Raw genomic sequence first — 25,722 nt, 5'->3', positions numbered from 1 at the left:
TGCAGATTCTAAACCCTTACTGTAGAACTACTCTATTGGAAACTTTTGGGGATGGTGCCTGGGAATTTCATTTATAACTCATTTTGCCAGGTGATTCTTAGTGTATGCTAGGTGACCACTAAATTATATCTAATACATAGAATTTTTATATAGATAAAAAGTAAAGATTGTTGGTGTTTCTCCTGACATATCTTATTATAAGAAATTATTTTAAAAACTGTTGGGTTAAGGTAGACTGGTAAAAGGGTCACATATTCCTAAAGAATCTTACAAAAGACAAGGTTTTCTCTATTAATCAAGAAAGATATTTTCATGTTATTAATTTTAGGGACAGAATCTTTAAATTGCTTTACTTCTTAGATCTCATAATTTAATCTTACTCTTTTGTTGTTATTTAAAATCTGGCAATCACCTTTAATCATTCTTAGTCATGAAAATGAAAGAAACCATTCCCCCCCCCCCCCCGCCATATTACACAAGATAAAGGAAGATTTGATTACCTCCATTGTCAGCTGTCTTTGGGCATCTTTGGAAGCTTGTAGGTGAAGTCTCAGTTCCTCCTTCTCAATTACATGCTAACAACATATTAAAAGAGAAAAATGAGCCTTCCCATATAAAATATGGGCTACTCTCCCTTTTTTAAAGACCCATCTTAAGAGTGTCTCTCAGGGGTAAGGTCCAGAGGCCTATAAAAAGCTAACCTTTCAAAAGCCAAATAAGAGCAATAAAATGGGCAGAATACAAAATCTTAATTAAGGTGTTCAGAGGTCAATGAGCATGAGTCACTAATCCACATCACAGTTTTCTAAGGAAAATCTAACCCCACTGGAAAGAGAGAAATAGTAACTTGAAAGAAGTTATTCATATATTTCGTGACAGTGACAGGCTATACCAGCAGTCAGACTAAAGTACTGTAAAGGCGTAGGGAGCATGCTTACTTTGCTTAATGTATCTAGCATTTAGCAGAGTGCATGTACTAGGCCAGGGCTTAACAAACATCTGCTGAATGAATGAATGAACCTACTTCTTTAACTTTGTGCTGAAGATCTACAATTTGAGACAAGAGAGAGGAGATCTCTTCTTGGTACCGGATCAGTTCATCACTCTTCCCAGATAATTCTTCAGTCATTCTGGACATCTGAGCATTTGTTTCACCTGAGAAACAAAAGAGAAATTTAAAAATTAATATAAATGTAGGATAGGGGTTGGCAAACTATGTCCTGTAGGCTAAATCCTATTTTGTAACAAGCACTGGACTATATCACAAATAGATTTGTAATATAAATTTAAAAAATAAACCCAGATAATTGAGTAGAAGAAAATAAAGGTTCTTCTGAAATAAGCTAATGCTGAGAATTGAATAGGAGGCAATGAAGCTAAAAGAGGTGACTCATAAAGGCAAGGAAGCTAAAAGTTTTGCCTCAATCTTTTTCTTTATGAAGGACAAGAAGGCTGGAAAGAGATAGGTGAATTATGTATGTTTCCAAGTACCAAGTCATCATTTCATTTATGTCTTTGAGAACTCTTCAGGGACCATCAATAATTTCCCACAAGCAATGAAAATTAAACTTAACAAATCTAAAGGAACATTTCCAAATGAAACAGTCACAATCTGTTAAAGCTATGAGATGCTTCTGTACAAGAGAGACTTGCCAGGATACCTAGCAAACTGAGCAAGGCCTCAGAAGCAATCCCTAGAGCCTACCTAGCATTCTTACATGCACATAAAATAGAACCTTTAGAATTCCACGGAGAAAGGAAACCTTGCATATAAAAACTCTGACATCAAACACAAGTGGCAAAACTATTTCTCAGTGTTATATAAAACTATTTTAAAATTGACAGAAGGTCTATATTTCAAAGGATGGCAATAAGGAGGCAGGAGACTGGGATCTAAGCTCTTGGGCAAGTCATTTCCTTTTGTTTTTTAAGGCATAAGAGGTGCGTGATGGAGTTCTGATGGAGAAGATTCAATTGACATTCTTTCTGGCTCTCTAACATTGTTATTCTAAGCTATCACATTCTGACGCCCACAGCCCAGATGAACTGGCATGATGTTTCATATCTTCTCTTTCAACATAAAAGGTTATATATTTATAGAGAAATTAGGTATCTTTCTCTAGTGAAGCCTTTTTCTAGCTGATTTATTTTTAAAAACTATTTTTAATTAATAATATCAAACCAAAATATGTCCTGTTATAGACACATAGTTGGCACTTAATACTCATTGGATGTAAAGTTTTATGCCATCATTTAAGCCCTGGCTCTGCTACTTATCAGTTTTCTAACTTTGGCAAATCATATTCTCTATATTGTCTATAGGACTATTTCCTTATTGACAAAATGAAAGCTTCAGTTCCTTTCACTCTAACATGCTATAACTAATACAAGTCTAGGTCTTTCTTTAATGATGATGGCAATTTGAAATAAAGATATTTCTTAAAAGTACATATGATGTTTAGTTTAGAGTTGTGGGCTCAATGTGATATTCCAAGATTTTCAGTAACTATTTAAAATTGTTTCTTGTGGGGCGCCTGGGTGGCTCAGTTGTTGGGCGTCTGCCTTCGGCTCGGGTCATGATCCCAGAGTCCTGGGATCAAGCCCCATGTTGGGCTCCCGGCTCCGTGGGGAGTCTGCTTCTCCCTCTGCCTGCCTTCTTCCCCTTGCTTGTGTTTCCTGTCTCTCTGTTTCTCTGTCAAATAAATAAATAAAATCTTAAAAAAAATAAAATAAAATTGTTTCTTGAGATGCCTCTACTGAAACCATTGATTTAATTTCTGAGTTGGTGATATACCACCAAAGAATTGCCCAAGAAGTATAAAATAAAATGTGTTAATACATACGAAGTTCTTTAACACAGTCATTGACAAGCTGTTGTTCCTTCTCTTCATAGGTAATAGTTTCTGTCTTTATGTGACAAGCCTTCGAGAGAAAAAAAATTAGTCTGTGATAATACCTTCCAATGACTTTACAGTATTAACTTAAAAAACCTTTAATTCTCATTTGAAGGTAAAAGTTCACCAGTTGAAAAGGAAAAATAAAATCCAAAAAGCTTTATCCAAAATAAAGATATGGGAAAGTATATAACAAACATCTCCCCTTCATTCCTCTCAGGCTCTTTGCACAAGCCTACTCATCACCCTGGTGCCTCGCTAATCCCTAGCCTCAGGTACAGTGTCACTTATTTAAGTAGGACTTTGATCCCCCGCCCCCCACCCCCTATTATACAAGTTCAGGAAACCCTGTAATTTTCCAACATAGTTCTTATCACAGTTGTAATTATTTAGTTATTTGTGTAAACTCCCTAAGATATATATTCCATGCTGTGGCTTTCTCTATGTCATCTATCAGCTTGCTATTATCTACTTGTCAATGAATGGGATCTAAGCGACAAGGAAAGGCAAATACACATGCCTTGGCTGTCACCCCCTAATTGGAATGTCAATAGCAAATCCTTAGTTATGCCATATTTTACCTCAATGCTACATGGACCTAAATCTATGGCCTTTAAGGTAAAGGAAAGTGGGAATTCGTGGGAAAGTGGGAATGTACTTTGGATCGAAGAGCCATATTCTCCTCTTCCAGTTCCTTGAGTTTTTCTTGCAGCATGTCCAACTGCAGCAAACCTTGAGATAAGCTAAAGGACTCATTGAACCGGAGAGGTGTAGAACAACTGGAGTCAGTTTCACTCTCTTCAGAAGCAATAGAGACAATTCGAAGTAATTCATCTTTCTTGGACAGCTCATGCTGCAGTTGATTAACCTGCACATCAAAGGGCTCAATTTATAAGATGGCCTTTATTTTGCATTATTTCCATGTAATACTGCTTTTAATTCATGGAGCAATTGTTTCTTACCATAAAATAAAATCATAATATCAGTTGCTAGATTTTACTGACTAAAGTTTTAAAAAGAGAATAACAAACTTCAGATACTTCCTAAGATATAATGTTAGAGTGTTAACTCAACCAATATAGCTTTTTCTGTACTAGGTGAAAAGCCAATTCTTATAGTCTATATAATAGGAATGCAGGAAGAAAATTTAATATAAGATAATGATACATTCACACTGAAAAACAAAACAAAACTGAAGAACCTTCAAAGTGTCAGAATAGACCCCCTCCTTCAAAGTCTCATACTAAATAAAGGCTTATACTTTTAAGCTTCTAAGTTAAGTATAACTCTGCATGACTTCCTAACTTTAGTTTTAGAAAATAAGTATTTCCAATGCAAAGGTTCAAATGTTATTAAACATAATGCATTTATAAAATATAAATGAAACCAGATAATAACAAATTACACAAAGTTTTAAATGCAACCATTCAAGTTAATAATAAATCAGTTCTCACTAAAAAATATTTATTGCATGAAATAAATTTCTTTACCTTTTCCTTCTGTTTGGGTTTTTGAATAAAGATACCTCATTTGGGTATCTATAATTTAGGGTTATTTTTTCAAAATAAATTTAAGATAAGATCACACTGAAAGTCGGGCGCCTGGGTGGCTCAGTTGGTTAAGCGACTGCCTTCGGCTCAGGTCATGATCCTGGAGTCCCGGGATCGAGTCCCACATCAGGCTCCCTGCTCAGCGGGGAGTCTGCTTCTCCCTCTGACCCTCTTCCCTCTCATGCTCTCTATCTCTCATTCTCTCTCTCTCAAATAAATAAAATCTTTAAAAAAAAAAAAAAAAGATCACACTGAAAGTCTACATAAAGGGATGAAGAAAAAGTGTTAGAATCTAAGCAGGGTGCCTCATGTTTGGTAGGTCCTGAACATAGGCTTTTCCACCAACTAAGGTAGAGTCCCATGAGCACTCCTCTCTACAGTAACCTTTCATTTCTCTACTGGTTAGTTCAATGGCTGCCAACAAAGTCAACATGTGCTGGTGTTATTTACCTACCTATTGTTACCACTTCAGGGGCACCCAGAAAAATAAATTTCTTCATTGCCCAGTAATTATTTCATGCTACAAATACTTGATCAAAGACTTACTTGATCAAAGGCTTGTCCCAGTTGCTCCTCCAGGGCTTCATTCTGCTCAGACAAGACATGGTTCCGTTTTAAGAGAGCCTGTCCAATTCGAGCAGCTAGCTCCAGATCACGATCTCTCTGTTAAAATACCAAACACATCTTTTGAGTACAAACAAAATTAAATGGTAGTTTAGAAATTCTCCAGTTTCCCTAAACTCAAAAGCAATGTCCTAGAAAGCATCAAGATTCATTTTAATGTTCAGATATCACAAATAAACACAGGGCCTGACACACGGGTGGTGTTTAATATATGTTGGTCAAATGGATGGCCACCATAGTTATAAAGGGGGTATTTCTTTTCAAGTGAGATTTATTGATCACCCTATTAGTTGGAATCAAACAACCCAAACTTAAAACTTATGATTTGGGGGCATTAAAAAATCAATAGGGTCTTTAAAAAATGAAGATAGGGCCTGGCACACAGTGAAAGCCCAAGAAATATTTGTTGAACGCATTTGCCTGTTATGCATGGTAATGATATAGTATGTATGTTGAAAACAGTTCCAATTAGGGCAAAGTTTCTATGTATTCAGAGCCAGAGCCTTAACGGAAAGTATAATCAAGAGCCCTACTGTCAATTGCTACAAAAATGATAATGTGAGATAAAAGAGGAGATAGAAGACTAGAAGTTTTGAGGCTACAGGTTTTGCTAAAGCATAAAGGAGTCTAAAGAAGTCAGTGGTAATGATGCAGGGAGGCCTATAGAAAAGCCAAGCAAAGCAAGAGTTACTCCTACGTAGATGGTGATACTTAGCAAGCGTGTAGGAATCGCACCTATGTGGTGGTGGTGAGGATTGTATTCTGTAGGATGAAAACTGTCAATATACACCTAGCTGCCTTATACACAAGCATGGATTCCACTTACATTAATCACTGTAAATAAAATTAAGCTTCTATCCTTTTGTTCTATAACATATGAAAACAGGTAGATGAATTATCTCCAAATTTTCAAGGCCCACTCTCCTCATTTTCAATAGGCTAAGTGGCATACACAACATCATTCTAGGGAGCTGCGGGGAGAGGGGAGAAGGGTACTTCAAAGAGAAAGACAGTTTCTATAAGATCAACTGAAGTTGACATATAAGGAGACACCTCTAAGAATGCCAACTGGAAGAAATACACTGCACATATTAAAAATGTCATGGACGGGGCACCTGGGTGGCTCAGTTGTTAAGCCTCTGTCTGCCTTCGGCTCAGGTCATGATCCCAGGGTCCTGGGATCGAGCCCCGCATCAGGCTCCCTGCTCGGCGGGAAGCCTGCTTCTCCCTCTCCCACTCTCCCTGCTTGTGTTCCCTCTCTCGCTGTGTCTCTGTCAAATAAATAAATAAAATCTTAAAAAAAAATGTCATGGACAAACTCAGCTGAAATAATAGTCCAAACCAAAAGTAAAGAAGGGAAGATGCTGCAAACTGCTGGTATTGATTTGCAATGGAGCTGCTTCTTGAATGGGTAGCTCTGCTCCAGGGTAGCAGCAAGGATTTATTAAACAAAACAAAACACTTTTCTTTTTTTAACATAGCTTTTCTAGGACAGGGAAGGTTGCACCATTATAACAACAACAACAAAAATTAAACCCTCTGCAACTTCCTAACTATAAACTTCAGGAGCCATTCTACTTTGGAATGCCAGTTGGTATGCCAGGCAACTTATAACTACCTTATACAAAATAACCCAGAACAAAGACATCACTGTTTTTCATTTGATCTGCAAACTTGATAGATTTTAAATGACTGTCAAGTTTTAGTCCTGGAGAAAGAAAAGATATATATTCTTACCTCTGCCAGGAGGTGTGTAACCATGTCGATATCATTGTAAGTTTTGGTCATCTGCTCCACCCTGTCTGTGCCTAGAACTAAGACAGTTAAAAACAACTGTTTATAGTATGTAGAAATAAAAGAAAGTTTTAAATATTCATTAAGAGTTGAAAGATAACAACAACAAACTCAGGCTTTTATGAAATGCCATTCAGGAGAATAAAAATATATGTGAAAAAAGAAAAGAAATGTTTATGTATTAGACACTTGAGAAATGGACCAATTATTACAAACAAAATGTACATCATACAATGAATTAAAAAAGTTATCAAATGACCATAAGGCAGCCACTTCCTGACTATCCCCACGTCCCTCAGTAAGATCAGAACTTTAGTCCACTCACACTAGAGACTGCAGGCCTGAAGAATGGATTAAATCACCTATTGTTTTAAGCCCTAATCTCAATTAAAGTTCCTGAGGGGCAAGTTAGTGAGGGGTTATGCTATTACAAATATATTTAATTAGAATTCTGTTGTGATTATCTTGAATATCTGTGATCACCTATCATGTGAGCTAATATCAATAAACAAGGAATAGGACTTGTAGAACTTTCGGTAGTTCTGTTACGAAGCATAATTAAAAACTCTTTATGAAAATCTCTACCATATCTAGGCCTCTGCTATAAGATAAACTGTATATTATACTATTATTTGCATAATTTAAGTCCAGGATTTCTGCATTAAATTCAGGAACTGTCAATGCATTGAATAATATAGCTCCAGAGGGAATGACAAGTATGACCCCAGTGATTCCACAGTCACAATAAGCAATACCCTTTTAAGCTAATGATGCATCGTAAAAGAGGGATCTTTTGACTCTGGAGTGCATTACATGAAACAGATCTGTGTTTCACTGAGACTGATTTTATAATTAGTTTGCTTTGAAGTGTGGAAAAATAAGAGGCTTTAGAAGCAGAAAAGCTGAATTCACGCTATCTGAGTGAACTTAACACTTCTGAAATTCACCTTCCTTACTTACAATATGGAGGTGATAACGCTCATCTCACAGGGTCATTAGGAGGATGAAATAGGATCATTTAATGAGCGGTATTAATCTATTGCTAAGTGTCATACAAGTGTGTATAATTACTCTTTAAGCACAGCTGGTATGTATGAAATAGCACTGATTTAAAATTCTCTGTAAATAATGCACTGTGTTGGCAGCAGATACTATGATTTAAGTCACTTGTAGGTCCTTAGTCCCATCTTCTCCTTGAGGTTGCCCAAAAGACACCATGGGACATGTTTATTTATTTATTTTTTAAGATTTTATTTATTGATTAGAGAGCGAGCGAGAGAGAGCACAAGCAGGGGGAGTGGGAGAGGGAGAAGCATGCTCCCAGCTGAGCAGGGAGCCCGATGCGGGGCTTGATCCCAGGACCCTGAGATCATGACCCAAGCCAAAGGCAGATGCTTAACTGACTGAGCCACCCAGGCACCCCGGGACATGTTTTACTTTTATTTGAGCTTTTTATTTTCCTTTCTGGTAAAACTGTTTAAAAGGAATCTGGGAATTACCTAGAACTTAATTATTAATGACATCTTATTCCTAGCTAAAAGTAAACAAAGTGCTGGATTAATAGTAATAGGAGATAGAAAACTAAAAAGATCTGGATAGGAACAATTTTACCCCAAAAGGATCTATATTTATAAGTAGAAAAAGTGGCTCCATAATTTAACCACAGGGATAAGAGAAACAGGCTTTTGGGCCAAAGGAATCTTCACAATTTACTTCCAGTGTGAGGTCTCCACTATTTCTGGCCTCAATAATGAGACAAAAAAATCAAATCATATCTATGTTCTAAATTAATTACAGAAAACCAGCCAATGGTTACAAACCTAAATGCAACCTAGGGTGGTGGGTCTCATCTCTAGAGTCTAGTTTAATTGATTTGAAGAAGCCCCAGGGCGCACACAGTAAGTAAAAGATGCCCAGGTGTTCGGACATGGAGCTAGCAATGAAAACTGCCAATTCAGAAGCAACACTTGAAGCAAGAACCAGGAATCCTAGAGACTCAGTTAAAAACAGTTTTTATAAAAGTAACTGAAACAATATATAATACAGTTTATATTACATGATTGACCAGAGTTGAAGGTGAAGTGGTAAATTTATTTCGAAGTAAAACCAGTAAGTTAAGGCTATAATAAAGAGCTGAGCTACAAGTCACACATGAAAAAGGGGAAGAGAAAATAAAGGACACAGTAAGACAGAAAAGAGATGTTTAGAATAAAACATGTTTTAGTGAGGAGAAACTAATAATAGGATAATAATGAGGTGATAACAACTTCCATCTCACAAGGTCATAAAAAAAACTTGGGTTCGTGCATTCTCAGTAACGAGCTCTTTGCACCATGCTGCTATTCCTGTCACAGTGCCACCAGGATCAGAAGGCCTTTATCTGATGAAATAACCAGTATCCATCTGTGAATGCAGGTTATAAAAACACAGATCCCAATTTTGTTTTAAAATTGTGAGCGCATCTTATACATATGGATACAGAAGAGAGGCTGGAAGGATACACATTAAAATGTTATAGTGGTTATCTCTGGGTAGGGATTAGGCTGATCTCTTGTTTTCTTTTTAATCTTTTACTAATTTCCCAGGAAGAATAAATGTTATCTTTGCAATCAAAAAACAGCAGCTCTCGTTCAGAGAGCAAAAATGAATTTTCAAATGCTAAAACATTTTTACAGAACAATTTTGCAAGTTGGTTTTCAAAGGTTATTAATTAATGTTCAACATTTTTGGTGCAAGATTTGGAGAATCTTATGTTCCTGAAAAAATATGGGGGGGTATACTTAAGTACTTTACCAATTCTTACTTTAAGTTCTAATTCTGCATAATTTCACATAATTTCACATCGACCTCACATCGACTCAACCTCACATTTTTTGAGGATGGGAAGGGCCAATGTTAATCCATTTTGATATCTCTGTAATTTATATGAGATGGTGCTTGACAGTTCTCTCATTTTTTTTAAATTTTATTTTATTATGTTATGTTAATCACCATACATTACATCATTAGTTTTTGATGTAGTATTCCATGATTCATTGTTTGCGTATAACACCCAGTGCTCCATTCAATACGTACCCTCTTTAATACCCATCACCAGGCTAACCCATCCCCCCACCCCCCTCCCCTCTAGAACCCTCAGTTTGTTTCTCAGAGTCCATAGTCTCTCATGGTTCGTCTCCCCCTCTGATTCCCCCCTTCATTTTTCCCTTCCTACTATCTTCTTTTTTTTTAACATATGATGTATTATTTGTCTCAGAGGTACAGGTCTGTGATTCAACAGTTCTACACAATTCACGGCGCTCACCATAGCACATACCCTCCCCAATGTCTATCACCCAGGCGCCCTGTGCCTCCCACCCCCCAGCACTCCAGCAGCCCTCAGTTTGTTTCCTGAGATTAAGAATCCCTCATACCAGTGAGATCTAGAGTTTTTACCACAATTACTGAAATTTAAAAAGACTTCTAATCTCTCCAACCCTCTTGCAGCATAAAATCAAAAACAAAGCAACAAAAAACAAAAATGAAAGACAAACCACCCATGTGGCATAGTCAAAGCCGCAAGAGCTCCTGGTAACTACAGACAGGTCTTATGGTTTTAATCCCAAAGAAGTGACCGCTGCTCTTGCTGCTAGAATATGGAGAATGTTTCTGCAATACAAAAAACTGCCTTCAAAAGCATTGAGAACAAAAAGAAGGTGTCTGATGATATGTACCATCTAGGACAGCCTTTCTCAACAGGGTTCCAGGGGAGAATTAAGCCCTACATATAATGATTTGAGTGAGACAATTTTCTCAATTCTCCCACAGATAATAATACTCAATAGGTGTCTTGGGGCATATGACTTAATTATTTTGTGGAATTGGTCGAGAGGAACTATAAGTATGCTAACCTCCATGATCTGACTTATGGTTACTGCTTCCTGAACATTATCAGTTATATTTCTTTTCCTGCCAGTATAGATTAATAATTTTGGAAGGCAGACCTTGAGGAAAAGTCTGAGCAGAAGTAATTATTTCTACAACTGTATTTCTCTACAAAATTGTACACCCTCCCTAATTCCTTAAATTCTCCAATGAACCTCACTATGAAATGGCCATATAGCTTTGGTTGACAATGCTTTGTACTGGTGGTTCTCAGATCTTAGTGTGCATCAGTACACTCAGGAGGACTTGTTAAAACACAGACTGCTATGCTCCACTTCCAGAATTTCTGATTCTGTAGATCTGGGGTAGGGGCCCAAGAATTTGCATTTCTAACAAGTTCCCAAGTGATGTTGAACTCCTAACTAAAACTTATAAGACTAATCACTTCCCCCCAACCCTTTTTTCTTATGCATTCTTATGCAAGGTGATCCCTTATGCCCAAATAAAAAATACCCTGAAAGGCAGATGAGGTTTCTTTCTATTTTTAGCCTAACCACAAACAAATGGTAGTTTCTGTTATGATGTGCTATGACTGCACTGCCCACCTACAGCTCACTCTGGGTCTTTCTCTTAGTAAAATTAAGGAAATACTGAAATGACTTGTTCTGCATGCAAAATATTCTTTGAGTATCTTAAATTTTATATATGGCAGGGACTAGGATGGAATTATTTTTTTGGACACACCCAGTGCTCTCAAGTGTTCTATTTTAAAAGTAAACAATCTCTTTCTGGTTTGGTGGGGCCCTCTGAGAACATCGATTTGAGGTAGGCTCCCAACCCAAAACTCTGCCCATGCTTCCTTCTAAATTTATTTTTCTTCTCACAACTCTTCCAACTTCTTTGTGGTACAAAAGAGAGAAAGTGCCTCTTCCTGTGCCACCTCTTTTTATTGGTTGTTAAAATTCATTTTAAGGAGCAGGAGTATCTACTGGTATGTGAGGGAAGTCGGGATAAGAAGAGGCTGAAGTAGTACCAGGGAGCTAAACCCTAGGATGGCCTATGAGGGTACATAATAATTATTCACAACCACAGATCTTGACATCTCAAAGGGACACAAAACTGTTGGAAAGGCTCAGAGAATGTTTTGTATCTTGGCTTTTTAAAACATTGATCAATTTGCTAAATAAAGTAAATCACTTATCTTTTACACTCATAAGATGCAAATTCAAAATGAAGTTTATTTATATTTGAGTGAACTGTTAACCCAAAGAATTGATATCTTTAAAATAACAATGAAATTGAGGTATAATACAGAGATAAAGTATTAGTGGACCAATTATAATCGTAGCTTATTTGCTTCATGATCTTAGGTATATCATATATAGTTCAATTTTCAAATTATTGAAATGAAAACAGTACCCTTAGACTAAAGGACTGGAACAGTTTTCTGGACCCTAGAAGTTTGGATCTGTAACATCCTATTAATCTTAAGTTTTAAATTGCTCTCTTGAACATTCTGATTTACTTTGTATGGGGTCCTGAAAACCAAGTATTTTAGAATTTGATTATTATTTATTTTCCAAAGAAGTTTATTTTTATTTAAATTCTTCCTAAAAGTAACTCCAGGAAATTATGATCTAAGACAGAGTTCTAGCTACAGTTCCATCCTCTAGTGGCATATATGACAAAGAAAAAGGGGCACTTTCTGGGCTACTTTATCAAAATAATGACAGAAACTAAACTTATCCTGATGAAATTTCAATGTGAAGTTTCTTCTCACAAATCTAAAAATGCATGGAACAAAGAGAAATGGAAATAAAAAACAAGCACTTCTCAGAAAACTCAAGCAAAAAACTTCTCAAACTTGAAAGTTAAGAAAACCTTAAGAGCTTTAATTTAATATTCAGCTACTTACAAGAATTATTGAGGAAGAAATAGTTTTATTTAAGTCCCTTGATATTTTAATTCAAGTTTAAACAATGTTTACAGTTTCTTTTTCCTGAGCAGTAAGTAACCTGGTTCTAGGAAAGCTACCATTAAAAGTTAACGATTACTATGAAAATTAGTATTTCACAACAATCACTAAAGACACTGAAGCACTCACTGGGAAAATGTCTAGGAACTGATGCAATGTCATATCTAACTCAAATGAGAAGAATTTTACAAACATATCAATGTTGAACTTATAGACCTTTATTATATATCCTAATAGCTACTATGCACACATTTTTATAGTGAATGAATAAAAAAAAGTCAGCTCAGCCTGAAGCAGATGTTTGGAATAAGGTCAAAAGCGAAAAGGTCTCCATAGTTTAATTATTAAAACTACTTATGTATCCAAAAACCATGCTTCTTAATGACTGACCTCGTTCCTGTGAGTGTTTAACAGAAAATATAAAGTAAGACAGCTGATGGCTCAGGATATCAAACTACTGGGATAATAAATGTTTTGAGATATAAAGGGATATTAAAATTTTAAATTAAAATTTCAACTACTTTTTTTAAGTTCATTTCTCTACTCAGTCTGAGGAAAGTATCAAATAAAAGAAAGGAGAAATGGAAACATCTGAGTATTGCTTGTAACCCCAGACACTCAGAGTCATAAGAATGACAAACTCACTGCATTCAGACATAACACAGAATCATCTCTTTCTTGTGAAATCAGTTTGAGTTAAAGTAGGTACACAATTAACAATGCCCAGGGATGCCAAATGTTTTAAAAGTCAACACCAAGATACTTACGATCTTTATTTCAATGGACAAACTCTAAAAGGGTAAAAAAATACTCACTCATATAATGGAAAGTCTCTTCAGCAAGGACTGGAGAGAGGGCATCAGACGCATGCTGCTGCTGGTGTGGGGACTGAGTCCAGTCCTGATTTTCATATAGAAAGAGAGAGTCTACTCTTAGCTTATACTGGGGTAGCTGTTCTTCCAGCAGACTCACCAGCTCAACTTCAGGGAGATCCTCATTGGAGCAGACATCTAAAAAGGAGATTCCATGTAAATGAAGCCAATATATTCCAATTTACTAGGCTACAGAGCAAACATCAGTAAAATTAGTTTGCAAAGTAGGATAACCAAAGAAACACTAGCCAGGATAATTTCTCCAGTGATTTTTATTTTTATTTTATTTTTTCCCCTATGTGGAAATAATGCAAACATTTATTTTCTGTATCAGACAAGAACACAGCTAAGTAATCCAATTCTACTGCAGCATTATAAAAATTATCCCTTCACCACAGTGTAAGATTTAAATGCATCTGCACAAGGGTGCACACTATACAAAAGGAGTAAGGTTGCTGCTGCCCTGCCAAACACTTCCGGTCCCTACCCAGGTCATACTGCAATACTGGTGGTCCCAATGGTTTTATCCAAATAAATTGTGTTTAAAAAATAAAGCATTTAAAAAGACAAGTCAAAATGCCTCAGAAACCACATCACCAACTCAAACTTCATCTATTTAAATGTTATATCTGCCTCCCACTAATAAACCTTTCACTCAAACTGAGCAATAAATCTTCCACCCTGAAGTATCTTCCTTGCCCAATTAATCCAAAGGAAAAAAACTGAAATGATTAGTAAAGAAAAATGTAGGGACTAACACACCCTTTTAATATGTTTTTAAATATTTTTAAGGTTTAAAAAGTGTTTAAAGTTTGTAATTCCTAGTAGGAAAACATTATCTGAATGAATACCCTAATGGCAAACCACTATAGAATGTTTCAGTTGCATGTGAGGCAGAGGGGTAGGGATTCTCTTCACAGTACCCCAGCTTTCTTCATGAGAAGGTCAGAGGTACACTGGTTTGTATTATTGCGACATCCATTAGGTGATCGTTGCTTTTCCTTCAGCAAGAGCTTTATTTGTCAGAAGGGCATTATGCTTGACCTCCAAATTTGGCTGACAATTTACTGATGAGATTCATAACCTTTGGATTGCTCTGATATTTTGACATATTCACTGGGTTCTGGGCCACATCCTGGAAGGCCACCATAACTTCTGGGTCCTGCATGGCTGTGAAAACCTCTGGATCACTAAGAATTTCATTGAGCCCAGGCATTCCTACCATTCGAGGCATCCCCCCTGCCATTCCAGGCATTCCTCCAGGAAAATTACCAGGCATTCCCCCAGGAAAGCCACCTGGGAAAGAGCCATACTGAGCTCCTGATTGTCATCCGGCTTCTTCCTCCCTCTGGGCTCTCTCATGTTCTTCCCGAGCCTTCTTAACCCTTTCTATTCTTTCTTTGATCTCTCGCTCTTCATGTTTTTGCTCATACTTTCTCCAGTGTTCAGCAATTTTCTGGGCCCTCGGTTGACCTTCTTTCAGCATTGCACTAGCATCTTCATCGTAATCCAGTTTACATGCAAGGGCAAGATCATGTGCTGCTTCTTCCCAATGGCCCAGAAGTCTGTGTGCTTTCCCTCGCCACTTATAAGGCTGAGCTGAATCAGGATTTATTTCAATAGCTCTGTCACAGTCTCAAATGGCAGCATTTGGCTTCTGTAATTTGATGAAGACACTGGCTCTCTTGGCATAGAGAATGGCCAAGCGAGGATTCAGTTTGATGGCATCTGTGAACAAGTCAATGGCTTTCTGTAGTTTGCCATCATTTAGGGCATCAGTGGCAGCCACTTTTTTATCATTTGCGTGATCCATCATTTCCTCGGTTATCTCTACATTTTCATCTCCCATTTCTTGAGGGGCATCAGTATCTGGTTCAATCACACCTTCATTGTCAATTTCTAGATCACTTTCCTCACTTGATGGTTCCTCTGTCTTTATGTTTTCCTCCGCCTTCTTACTATCTGTTTTTTTCTTCCTTGATATTGTCTTCTGATTTAGTTTTATGAGTGGCAGGTGGTATTTTACCCCCATGCTCTCCACCCACTCCCGCAGGAAGCGCATTTCCTCGGTGCGCAGAATGCTCAGATCCTGCTTACACATTTTCACGAAGGCCCGAAGCTCGCTCACTTTGCAGGGCTCCATGGTCCAGAGGCGGTGGCAGGCAGCAGGCGCGGCTGAGGTTGCAGCCCGATTCCAGGCCCGTGTACTAGCTCAGCGTGATCGTGTAGAAGAGGCTCCAGTGATTTTTATTAATATATGTTGGTACTATAGTTGGTCTTTCTCTAGGTTTCTTTAATATGAAAACTTCTATGTAGAAATAATACCACAAATTTTAATTACATCCTATTTAAAAATATATTGCTTGGTGAATATAACTATGTTTTTAAAAACTAAAATGAATTTGAACAAATTTCTTATTTCCTCCTTATCAGTCTCTGCAGTGTTGCTTAAAAGAGAGTTGATCTCAAACAACATATATGCTTGGGGGGAAAAGGCAACACAAAACAATGAGCAGAAAATAACTAGTTCAAAAAGAATAAAATGACATGTTCTTTAATAACAAAATTGGTACGCTGTGGGAGGATTCTTCAAAATTTAGAAAAATTACATTTCAGTATATTTTTACCATAGCTAGATTTCAAAAAATTAACATTTAGTGGTTAAATGTTAACTAGTAATGTTAACATTTCAGCACCGTGTTCCAGCACTAGTACTGGAATAAGTACTTTATCATTTTTATTTTGAAAGATGTGGTACATTTGAAGTCCTGAATACCTTTCACATCATACTCTCACCCACACACCTCTAGCTACCTTCTGCATTCATCTCTGAACACACTTGGCTTCTCTGCCTTTATGTGTTTGCTCTTGGCTTCCTGTTCCAAATACTGCCCCTCGTTTAACACTTCCCAAATTTAGCAGTTTACAGAAAAAGTAAATTTATCCCTTTTAACATGCTTAAAATAGAGAAAATACAAGATGTCATATCAACCCTCACATTTTATAAAGAGATCTGGTATTTCTTTTGTGGGTGGTATAAAGAAACATATTCTAACCCTGGCAAAGAACAACAAAGTTCATTTTAAGAAAGCATATTTTAAAAGAGTAAATTTCTACTACTTGATCTTAACAATGACACTTTAATAAATCAAATACGAGTAAACTGACAATATCACATACCCCTCTTTACCTAGGACAAACAGTGACTTCATAATCACAAAGATGAGTTACATAATCACAGAGATAAGGTACATTAAAAATTTATTTAAAGAAGCTCTCAACCCTTAGCAGGTCTTTTTAAAAGCCCTAAAAATACAACCAAATTTTATTACTACAAATTCCATGCGATCATCCAAATTTGTCCTGCCATAAATATATCACATACAGATTGTCAGTTTAATACTTGAAAGAAAAGAAGTTGACTATAAACACATGCCAAGCTATAAACAGGCTTGTGGGCAATTCAGGAAACGAAGAACAAAATTTAACATTCATTAAAAGAGCTTTTATTCCCTAGAAACTGTCTTTTATTTTATTTTAGAGGACAGCTCTTTTAATTGCTTAGCAAATCTTTAGTGTAAATGACATTTTAAAATCTTTACTGCAATTTCCTTCTCTGTCACCTCCTCTTCACCCCACAACGTATTTAACAAAATCGCTAACCATCTAAATTAGAAATTGTCTTTTAATACGCATTAATGAAATTCTGTGAAAATTCAAGGTTACCATTCCCTACTTCCAAAAGGTACTTTTAAAAATGCGTACAAATACATGCGGCGCCTGGGTGGCTCAGTCGGTTAAGCGGCTGCCTTTGGTTCAGGTCATGACCCTGAGGTCCTTGGATTGAGCCCCGACATCGGGCTCTCTGCTCGGCGGAGAGCCTGCTTCTCCCTCTCCCTCTGCCTGCCACTCTGCCTACTTGTGCTCTCTCTCTCTGTCAAATAAATAAATAAAATCTTAAAAAAAAATAAAAAAATAAAAATGCATATACAATCAAGGCTTAGTAGATTAAATATCCTTGAGTTGTTCCCTCTATTTGCTTCTGTATTTCTTTTTTTTTTTTTTAATGATTTTACTTATTTATTTGACAGAGAGAGACAGCAGGAGAGGGAACAAAAGCAGGGGGAGTGGGAGAGGGAGAAGCAGGCCTCCTGCCCAGCAGGGATCACAATCTAAGGCAGACGCTTAACGACTGAGCCACACAGGAGCCCCTCCTGTATTTCTGATAATGTACTATTTACTACTCTCCTGATTATCCAGTCTTAACAACCCTCTTGCTAACATTTTATCTTCCAAATGTCCCCTCCATACGCCCACTTTTTTTTAGCCACTTTGTGTCCATTTAGATTCAAGGACTCCTTTTGTTTCTCTTGAAGAACCTCAAAATTGGTCTGCCCTCTTACACTCAAATTTTCCTCCATATCTTCATATCCACATTATGTCACTCTCCTACACAGGCTAAAAGAGGTCTGAATCTCATCTAGCCATTGGAGAAAAACCTTATGAACAGTTGGGATAATTAGTAAAGATCTTAGGAAGGCCATGCCTACTCTTAGTAGGATTAAATTAATGCTAGAATAAAGCATAGTACAGTATGATCTAAAGTGTGATCTAGAGGCCCACCAAACAAAAATTAAAAACAAGCCTCAAAAGGATGGACCTTATTAGAAAGTAACTTAAGGACCCAACAGAACACATTTTAACAGTCTTCCAAGGAAGACAACAAAATCTAAACATCTAACAATGTAACATTCAAAATACTCAGCATTTGATAAAAGATTATTAGATATGCAAAGAATAAGTAAATTGTAATCCATTACCAGTTGGAAAATGAGCCAACAGAAACAGGCCTGGTAATGACAAAGGTGATAAAATTTGTAAACAACAATTTAAAAGCAGCTATTATTAATATGCTCAAAGATTTAAAAGGAAAATATAAACTTGATGAAAAGAGAAACAGAAGCTATATCAATCTTTATAAAACCCAAGTAGAACTAAAGTATAATATCTAAATTGAAAAACTCACTGGATAACATTAACAGATTAGACATTCTCCAAAGAAAAAAACAGTAATAGACTTGAAGGCATAGTAATGGAAACTATCTAAAATGAAGCATAAAGGAAAAAAAAATAACTGGGGAAAAAATGAACAGATCATTAGTGATTTCTGTCATAGTATCAAACCATCTAACATACATGCAATTGGAGTCACAGAAGAGGAGAGAGGCAGAGCAGAAAGAATATCTGAAGAAATAATGGCTGAAATCTTGCAAATTTAATTAAAACTATAAATCTGTAGTTCAAAGAAGCTCAACTCTAAGCAGAATAACACAATGAAAATCCAGAGAGAAAATCTTAAAAGCAGAGAGAGAGAAAAAAGGACACATTACATTTGAGGGAACAAAGACAAGAATAATCTCATCAAAAGCAAGGCAAAGTAGATGACAAGAGATGCCACTGAAGTGCATAGTCAACTCAAAACTCTGTACCAGTGAAAACACCTTTCATAAAAGGTGTAACAAAGACTTCCTTCAGACAAGCCTAAAAGTGCAACTATTCATTGCCAGCTGACCTATATTACAAGAAATGTTAAACTTCTGGAAAAAAGATACAAAATGCAAAGTTCAATCTACAAAAAGAAGTAAAAACTGACAAAACTGGCAAATCTGTAACTATATAAAACAATTTATAATTGACTGTTTAAAGTAAAAATATCAATTAATTATGTATATAACATGTAGATGTAAAAGACACAGCAACAATAATACATAGGATGATGAGGGAAACTGAAGAATACTGTTGTAAGGATGTCACTTTATGAAATAGTATAATGTTATTTGAGGATGTACTGCGATAAGTTAAAAATGCATATTGCAAACACAGAGCAACCGCCTAGAAAAATGAGAGGTATACCTACTAAGTCAATAGTGGAATTAAAATGGAATCCTAAACAAAACAAAACAAAACAAAAATCCAAAACGCAGTTCAAAAGAGTGAAGGAATGGGGGAAAAACAAAGAACCACTAAGTAGAACAAAGAGAAAACAAATGATAGTACAGAGTCTACTGACTCAACCAAACTGATAATTATATTAAATGCAAATCGTCTAAACACCCCAATTATAAAGTAGAGATCGTCAAACTGAATTAAAAAAAAAAACAACGATCTAACCATAAGCTCTCTATAGGAGATGTTCTTTAAATATTCAGGTAAGTTAAAAGTAAAAGGATGAAAAATGCTATCATACTAATTCTACACCAACTCTTTTCAAAAATAGAGGCAGGAATATTTTACAACTCATTTTATGAGGCCAGCATTACTGCAATACCAAAATCAAACAGACATTGCAAAAAAAAAAAGTACAAACCAATAGTTTTCATGAATGCGGCACACACGCATACACACAAAACATTAATAAATCAAATCCACAATCTATCAGAAGGATAATATATCAAGGCCAAGTGTGGGTTTTCCCCACAAGGTTGGCTTAAAAATTCAAAATCAGAAAAAATTAAAAATCAACAGAATTCACATTAACAGACTAAGAAAGAAAAACCATCTCAGTAACGGAGAACAGGCATTTGACAAAATTCAATACCCATTCATGACAAAAACCTCTTATCCAACTGGGAGAAGAAAAACAATTCTCCAATTTGAAAAAGGCCATTCTAAAGAAAATTAATGGTGAGACTGTAACTTTTCTCTAATACTGGAAATATGGCAAGGATGTAATGTATGGTGATTAACATAACAATAAAAAATTTAAAAAAATATACTGAGATCCTGTACTATTCAAGGCAAGGAAAAGAAATAAAACACATCCAGAATGAAAACGAACATGCAAAACTGTCTCCATTTGTACACAACATTATGGTTTACGTAGGGAATTCTAAGGAATCTATAAGAAAGTTAATAAAACTAAGCTGGGCTACCCAGGTGGCTCAGCCAGTTAAGCATCTGACTCTTGATTTCGGCTCAGGTCATGATCTCAGGGTCATGAGATCGAGCCCCACACTGGGCTCTGTGCTAAACATGGAGACTTCTTAAGATTCTCTCTCTCTCTCCCTCTGCCCCTCCCCTACACCTCTTCCACTGGCGTGTTCTCTCTCTCTCTCTAAAAAAAATTTTTTTTTAAATAAAAAAATAAAACTAAGTAAAGTTGCAGAATACAAGGTCAATATATAATCAATTTCATTTTTATACACCAGCAGTAAACACCTGGAGAATGAAATGAAATAAAAAATGCCATTTACAGTAGCAGAAATAAATATAATTTTTAAGATTAAATTAAATAAAATGTGTAAGACCTGTAAAATAAAAACTACAAAATACTGTTAAAAGAAATTAAATAAGACCTAAATAAATGGAGAAATATATCATGTTCATGGACTGGAAGACTAAATTGTCTTAAGATGTCAATTCTCTGGAGTCTATGTAATTTACCATTCAATTGGAAATTGACAAGCTGATTCTAAAATTTATGTAAAGATGTGAAAGATCTCGAATGGCCAAAATAATTTTTGGAAAAAAAAAAAAGAGCAAAGAGAGTTTATACAGTTACAGAAATCAAGACAATGTGGTATTTATGTAAAGACAGACTTAAGAATTAAAGGAACACAGTGAAACATCCAGAAATAGAACCACACATGCATATGCAAGTGATTTTTCAATGAAATTACCAAGATAGTAATTACCAAGATAGGGTGAAAGACTTTTCAATAAGTGGTGCAGAAACAACTAAACATTCAATTGAGAAAAAAAATTTGGACCCTAACCTCATTCCATATACAAAATTAAGTATAAAATGGACCACTCACCTAAATGTTAAAACAGAAACTATAAAACTTTTAAAAGAAAACAAAGGAGGGTGCCTGGGTGGCTCAGTTGGTTGAGCGTCTGCCTTCAGCTCAGGCAGGTCATGATCTCAGGGTCCTGGGATTGAGCCCTGTGTGGGGCTCCCTGCTGAGCAGGGAGCCTGCTTAGATTTCTCTCTCCATTCCCTCTGCCCTCCCCCTGCTCATGCTCTCTCTCACTTACTCTCTCTCTCAAATAAATAAATAAAATCTCAGGGTCCTGGGATCAAGCCCCGCCATCTGCTGGGCTCCCTCCTCAGCAGGGGGTCTGCTTCTCCTTCTCCTTCTGTGCCCTCTCTCTCTTTCAAGAAATAAATAAAAAATCTTAATAAAAAAATAAAAGAGAACAAAGGAGAATATCTTTGTGATCTTGAAGTATATGAAGATTTTTTAGAAACAACACAAAAAAACATTAAACTATTATGAAAGCAAAAATTGAAAACTAGACTCCACCAAAATTTAAAACTTTTGCTCTTCAAGAGGCATTATTAAGAAGATGATAGGGCAGGAGCCCCTGGCTGGCTCAGTTGGTAGAGCATAGGACTCTTGATCTCAGGGTTATGAGTTGGAGCCCTACACTGGATGTGGAGATTACTTAAAAACAACAATAACAAAGATGAAAAGGCAAGCAGATATGGGAGAACCCATTTATCTAACAAAGGATTTACATCTAGAATATATAATAAAGACATTTACAATTCAATGGTAAGAAAAACTTTACAATGAGCAAATTATTTGAATAGACAACTCAAAATAAGATCTAGAAATGGCCAAATAAGCACATGAATAGATGCTCAACATCATTAGTCATCAGGGAAAAATAAACCCACAAAGAGATACCAGGACATACCTACAAGAATGGCTTCAGTCAAAAACACTGACATTACCAAGTGTTGGCACGGTAGAACAGAGGTCAGCAGAGCAGGCTCTAGCCTGCTGCCTCTGTCTGATTTTATAAATCAAGTTTTATTGGACCACAATCACATTTGTTCTTTTATATATTGTCTACGGCTGTTTTTCTGCTGCAACAGCAGAGTAGCTGGCACTTCAGCAATAAAAATGACTGAACTACTGATACATACCACAATGTGAATAAATCTCAAAAATATTTTGCTGTACAAAAAAGCCAGACATGAAAGACACAGATTAATTTATATGAAATTCTAGAACAAGCAAATTTTATCTATGGTGACAGAGAGCAGATCAATGGTTGCCAGGGGCCAGTGGTTGAGAGAGGGGGGCTCTGGGTACAAGGGAACTTTTGGCGGCACAATAAAAATGTTCTACAACTTGACTGTACTAGTAGTTACATGAGTGTATTATATATTTGTCAAAACCAAACTGTGCACTTAAAATGGGCACATTTTATTGTATCTTAATGAAGAGATTACAATAAAGCTGAATAAAAAATGGAAAAAACTTTGGGTTTGGATGGATTTCAGAATTTTTTGGAGTTTTAGAAAAGTAATGCTATGTGTGTACTGCATGATATATAACAACTCCAACTGGTTTTGTAGCAGCACCCCATATTTAAATACATCAATACACTGTCAGCAAACAAATATTCACACTAAGTGAAATAAGTCTAGAAATAGCTACAAAGGTCAGGTTTTGTGCACCAGTGAATTTTAGAACCAAAGTTTAGAAATAACTTTGGGTGTTCAGTTTTTTTGATTTGGTCTTACAGATAAGGGCTTATGGGACTATAGCTGCATATGAATACCTGTACGTCCTGAGAGCTTCTGAAGTGTCACAGACTGTTGTCAGGTTTTTGCAGGGTATATAAAAAAGCAACTCTGTCCTTGTGGAAGATACGAATAGAAAGACAAGAAGGGAAGGTAAGTATGATGCAGGTCCCGCTGACCAGGGCTCACACGTTACAGAAGAATCCGACATAGACAACATATAACACATAACGCAGATTTTGATAATTCAGTAGGAGACCAGGAGGAGGAATGATTAATTCAGTCGGTCTCTCAGGAGATCAGGCTGGAAAGTGAGGCCAGGGTTTCAACATGGCAGATTTTACATGCCAGGAACAGCTCTTCAATATTTATTAAACTGGACTTACCAGTGATACTCTCTGAGTCTCTGTGATTGATATTCATGAGGTTTTCTTCACCTATTGGTGATGTAAAAATGGCATTCTGTGATTGACTCATGCAGGATCCTTTCTTGCTTTGGTTGACAAGGACAGCTTTGGTATGAATCAGAGTTAAGGAAATCCATTAAGCCATTCAATAACAAAATGGATCTGGTTGTACAGATATTTTCTTTTAAACAGCTTTTTTCTGATGAGTCAAATGACATCTGCAGCAATGAGTGCTCTCATGTGATTATCATACCCTGGAGATCATGACCTAAAACAAAGAACACATCAAGTGACTTTAGAATTCAGCATACTCTTTAATAACTGCAGTCCAATTACCTGGAATCTCTGTCATTAAGAATGTTTTCCTAGTGATACATACAACATGGATAAATCTCAAAATAATGATGTTGGATGAAGGAAGTCAGACAAGAAGAAAATATATATGATTCCATCTACATAAAATTCTAAAAATGTACACCTACCTACAGTAACAGAAAGCCGATCAGTGGCTTCCTGGGGCTGGGGAAGGGATTACAAAGGGGCAGGAGAAAAGTTTTGGGGATGATGAATATATTCATTATTGTGGTGTATGGTGGGGTTTCACAATTATATACACATGTCAAAACATATCAAATTGTTCATTTGAAATACGTGCAATCTAATAATAAATTATATTAATGTTTAAAAAATTTAAAGATAATCAACTGTTTAAAGTAAAATAATAATAATAATAATAATAATAATAATAATAATGTATTATGGGGTCTACAACATATGCAGAAGTAAAATGTATTACAATAATAGCACAAAGACCAGGAAGAGAAAAATGGAAATATACTGTTAAAAGGCTTTTATATTATACAAGAAATAGTAAAATATCTCTTGAAGGTAAACTGTGATAAGTTAAAGCTGTACACTATAAGCCCTAAAGTAACCAATAAAATAACTCACAGATAATAAAACCAACAAGGGAGATCATATAGAATAATATATAGAGTTTCTCAACTCTGACACTACTGATATTTGGGGATAATACTTGGTCATGTGCTTTGCAGGATGTTTAGCAGTATGCCAGCAAAATTCTCTCCCCAGACCCTCTCCCAGTAAAACCAAAAACGTCTCCAGACATGGCCAAATCTCCCTGGGTAGGCAAAATCATTCCCAGTTGAAAACTACTGATATAAAAGATGCTCAACTTCACAACTAAATCAAAATGTAAACAAACTATTTTTCACCTATTAGATTAGCAAACATTGTTTTATTATATTCATTGTTGGAGAGGGTGGAAAAGCAGCACTCATAATGTTGATAAAAGTGCAAACTGGTACAAGCTTTCTGAAAGGCTATTTGGCAATGTCTATCAAACTTTTAAGTGCACATACACCATAATTCAACAATTCTACCACTAGGAATTTATAATATGGATATACTCATTAAGTATGACAAAATATAGGCACAAGAATGCCCATATGGTATTTTTTTAAAGCATAAACACACGACTGGAATGAAAATATCCATAAAGAAATGCATTAATAATGGTACACAAACGAATGTAATGCATTAAATATGTGTGTGTACTTGTTATCAGTTAGGAAAACTGTTCAATACCAATTATAAGCCTGGCTTTATATCAAAAGACAGTCTCTACCAAATAGTCTCTACTTAGCAACTTGCAGCTTCTATTTGTGGCTAATTCATTCTCATGCATACTATTTTTAGGCATTGTAAACACTCAGTGTTTTATAAGAGTTACCCCCCAAAATGGAAAGGAACAAAATAAAGGCATTAAAAGAGACTGAAAAATGGTCACTGAGGTAGAACAGAAAAGCACTCTTAGTAGATACTAGGAAAGAGAGTTTCAGAGATGAAATGGACAACAGAATTAAACATTACAGAAAAGGCAAAGGAGAGATTTGGTTTAAAAAAGGGGGTACTAGGACCATAAAATCAATATTAACCTTCTAGAAACCAATTCAGCCAAGAAGTTAGGCCCAAAGCTAGGCTGCAAGGAGTAAGGAAGTGAGGTGGTAAGAATGGAATTTACTGAGTACAGACCAGGATTTCCATTACCAACTTTCAGGTGTACATGGACCAGTAAAATTTCAAAAACTTTTGTGGTTATTGGCATAGGGTTGCCTTTTTGAAAAATACACTTTGTAAGGAAAAAAGATAAAATGGAATAAACAGTTCTTCCTAAAAAAGGA

At 36.1% G+C, this 25,722-nt stretch overlaps 1 protein-coding gene and 1 pseudogene across 1 annotated transcript in view; both read right to left on the bottom strand.

Annotated features, from left to right (window-relative positions):
* The window catches only part of TRAK2 (trafficking kinesin protein 2), a 40,921-nt gene extending 17,148 nt beyond the window's left edge, over positions 1-23,773 (bottom strand). The window contains exons 1-8 of the mRNA XM_025893407.2: positions 23,498-23,773; positions 13,517-13,711; positions 6,806-6,882; positions 4,991-5,107; positions 3,553-3,762; positions 2,844-2,922; positions 1,025-1,155; positions 501-575 (exon numbers count right to left, since the gene is read on the bottom strand). Of these exons, the coding sequence (XP_025749192.1) occupies positions 501-575; positions 1,025-1,155; positions 2,844-2,922; positions 3,553-3,762; positions 4,991-5,107; positions 6,806-6,882; positions 13,517-13,711; positions 23,498-23,588 (975 nt within the window). The 5' untranslated portion in view covers positions 23,589-23,773. The remainder of the gene's footprint in view (positions 1-500; positions 576-1,024; positions 1,156-2,843; positions 2,923-3,552; positions 3,763-4,990; positions 5,108-6,805; positions 6,883-13,516; positions 13,712-23,497) is intronic.
* Positions 13,866-15,802, bottom strand: LOC112840215 (hsc70-interacting protein pseudogene; annotated as a pseudogene).
* Positions 23,774-25,722: the final 1,949 nt, after the last annotated feature.

Source organism: Callorhinus ursinus, unplaced genomic scaffold (assembly GCF_003265705.2).
Source record: "Callorhinus ursinus isolate GAN/ISIS: 27379988/994484 unplaced genomic scaffold, GSC_fseal_2.0 scaffold2, whole genome shotgun sequence".
NCBI lineage: Eukaryota > Metazoa > Chordata > Mammalia > Carnivora > Otariidae > Callorhinus > Callorhinus ursinus.
Note: the sequence above shows the minus strand (reverse complement) of the source record. Positions and strands in the feature narration are given on the sequence as shown.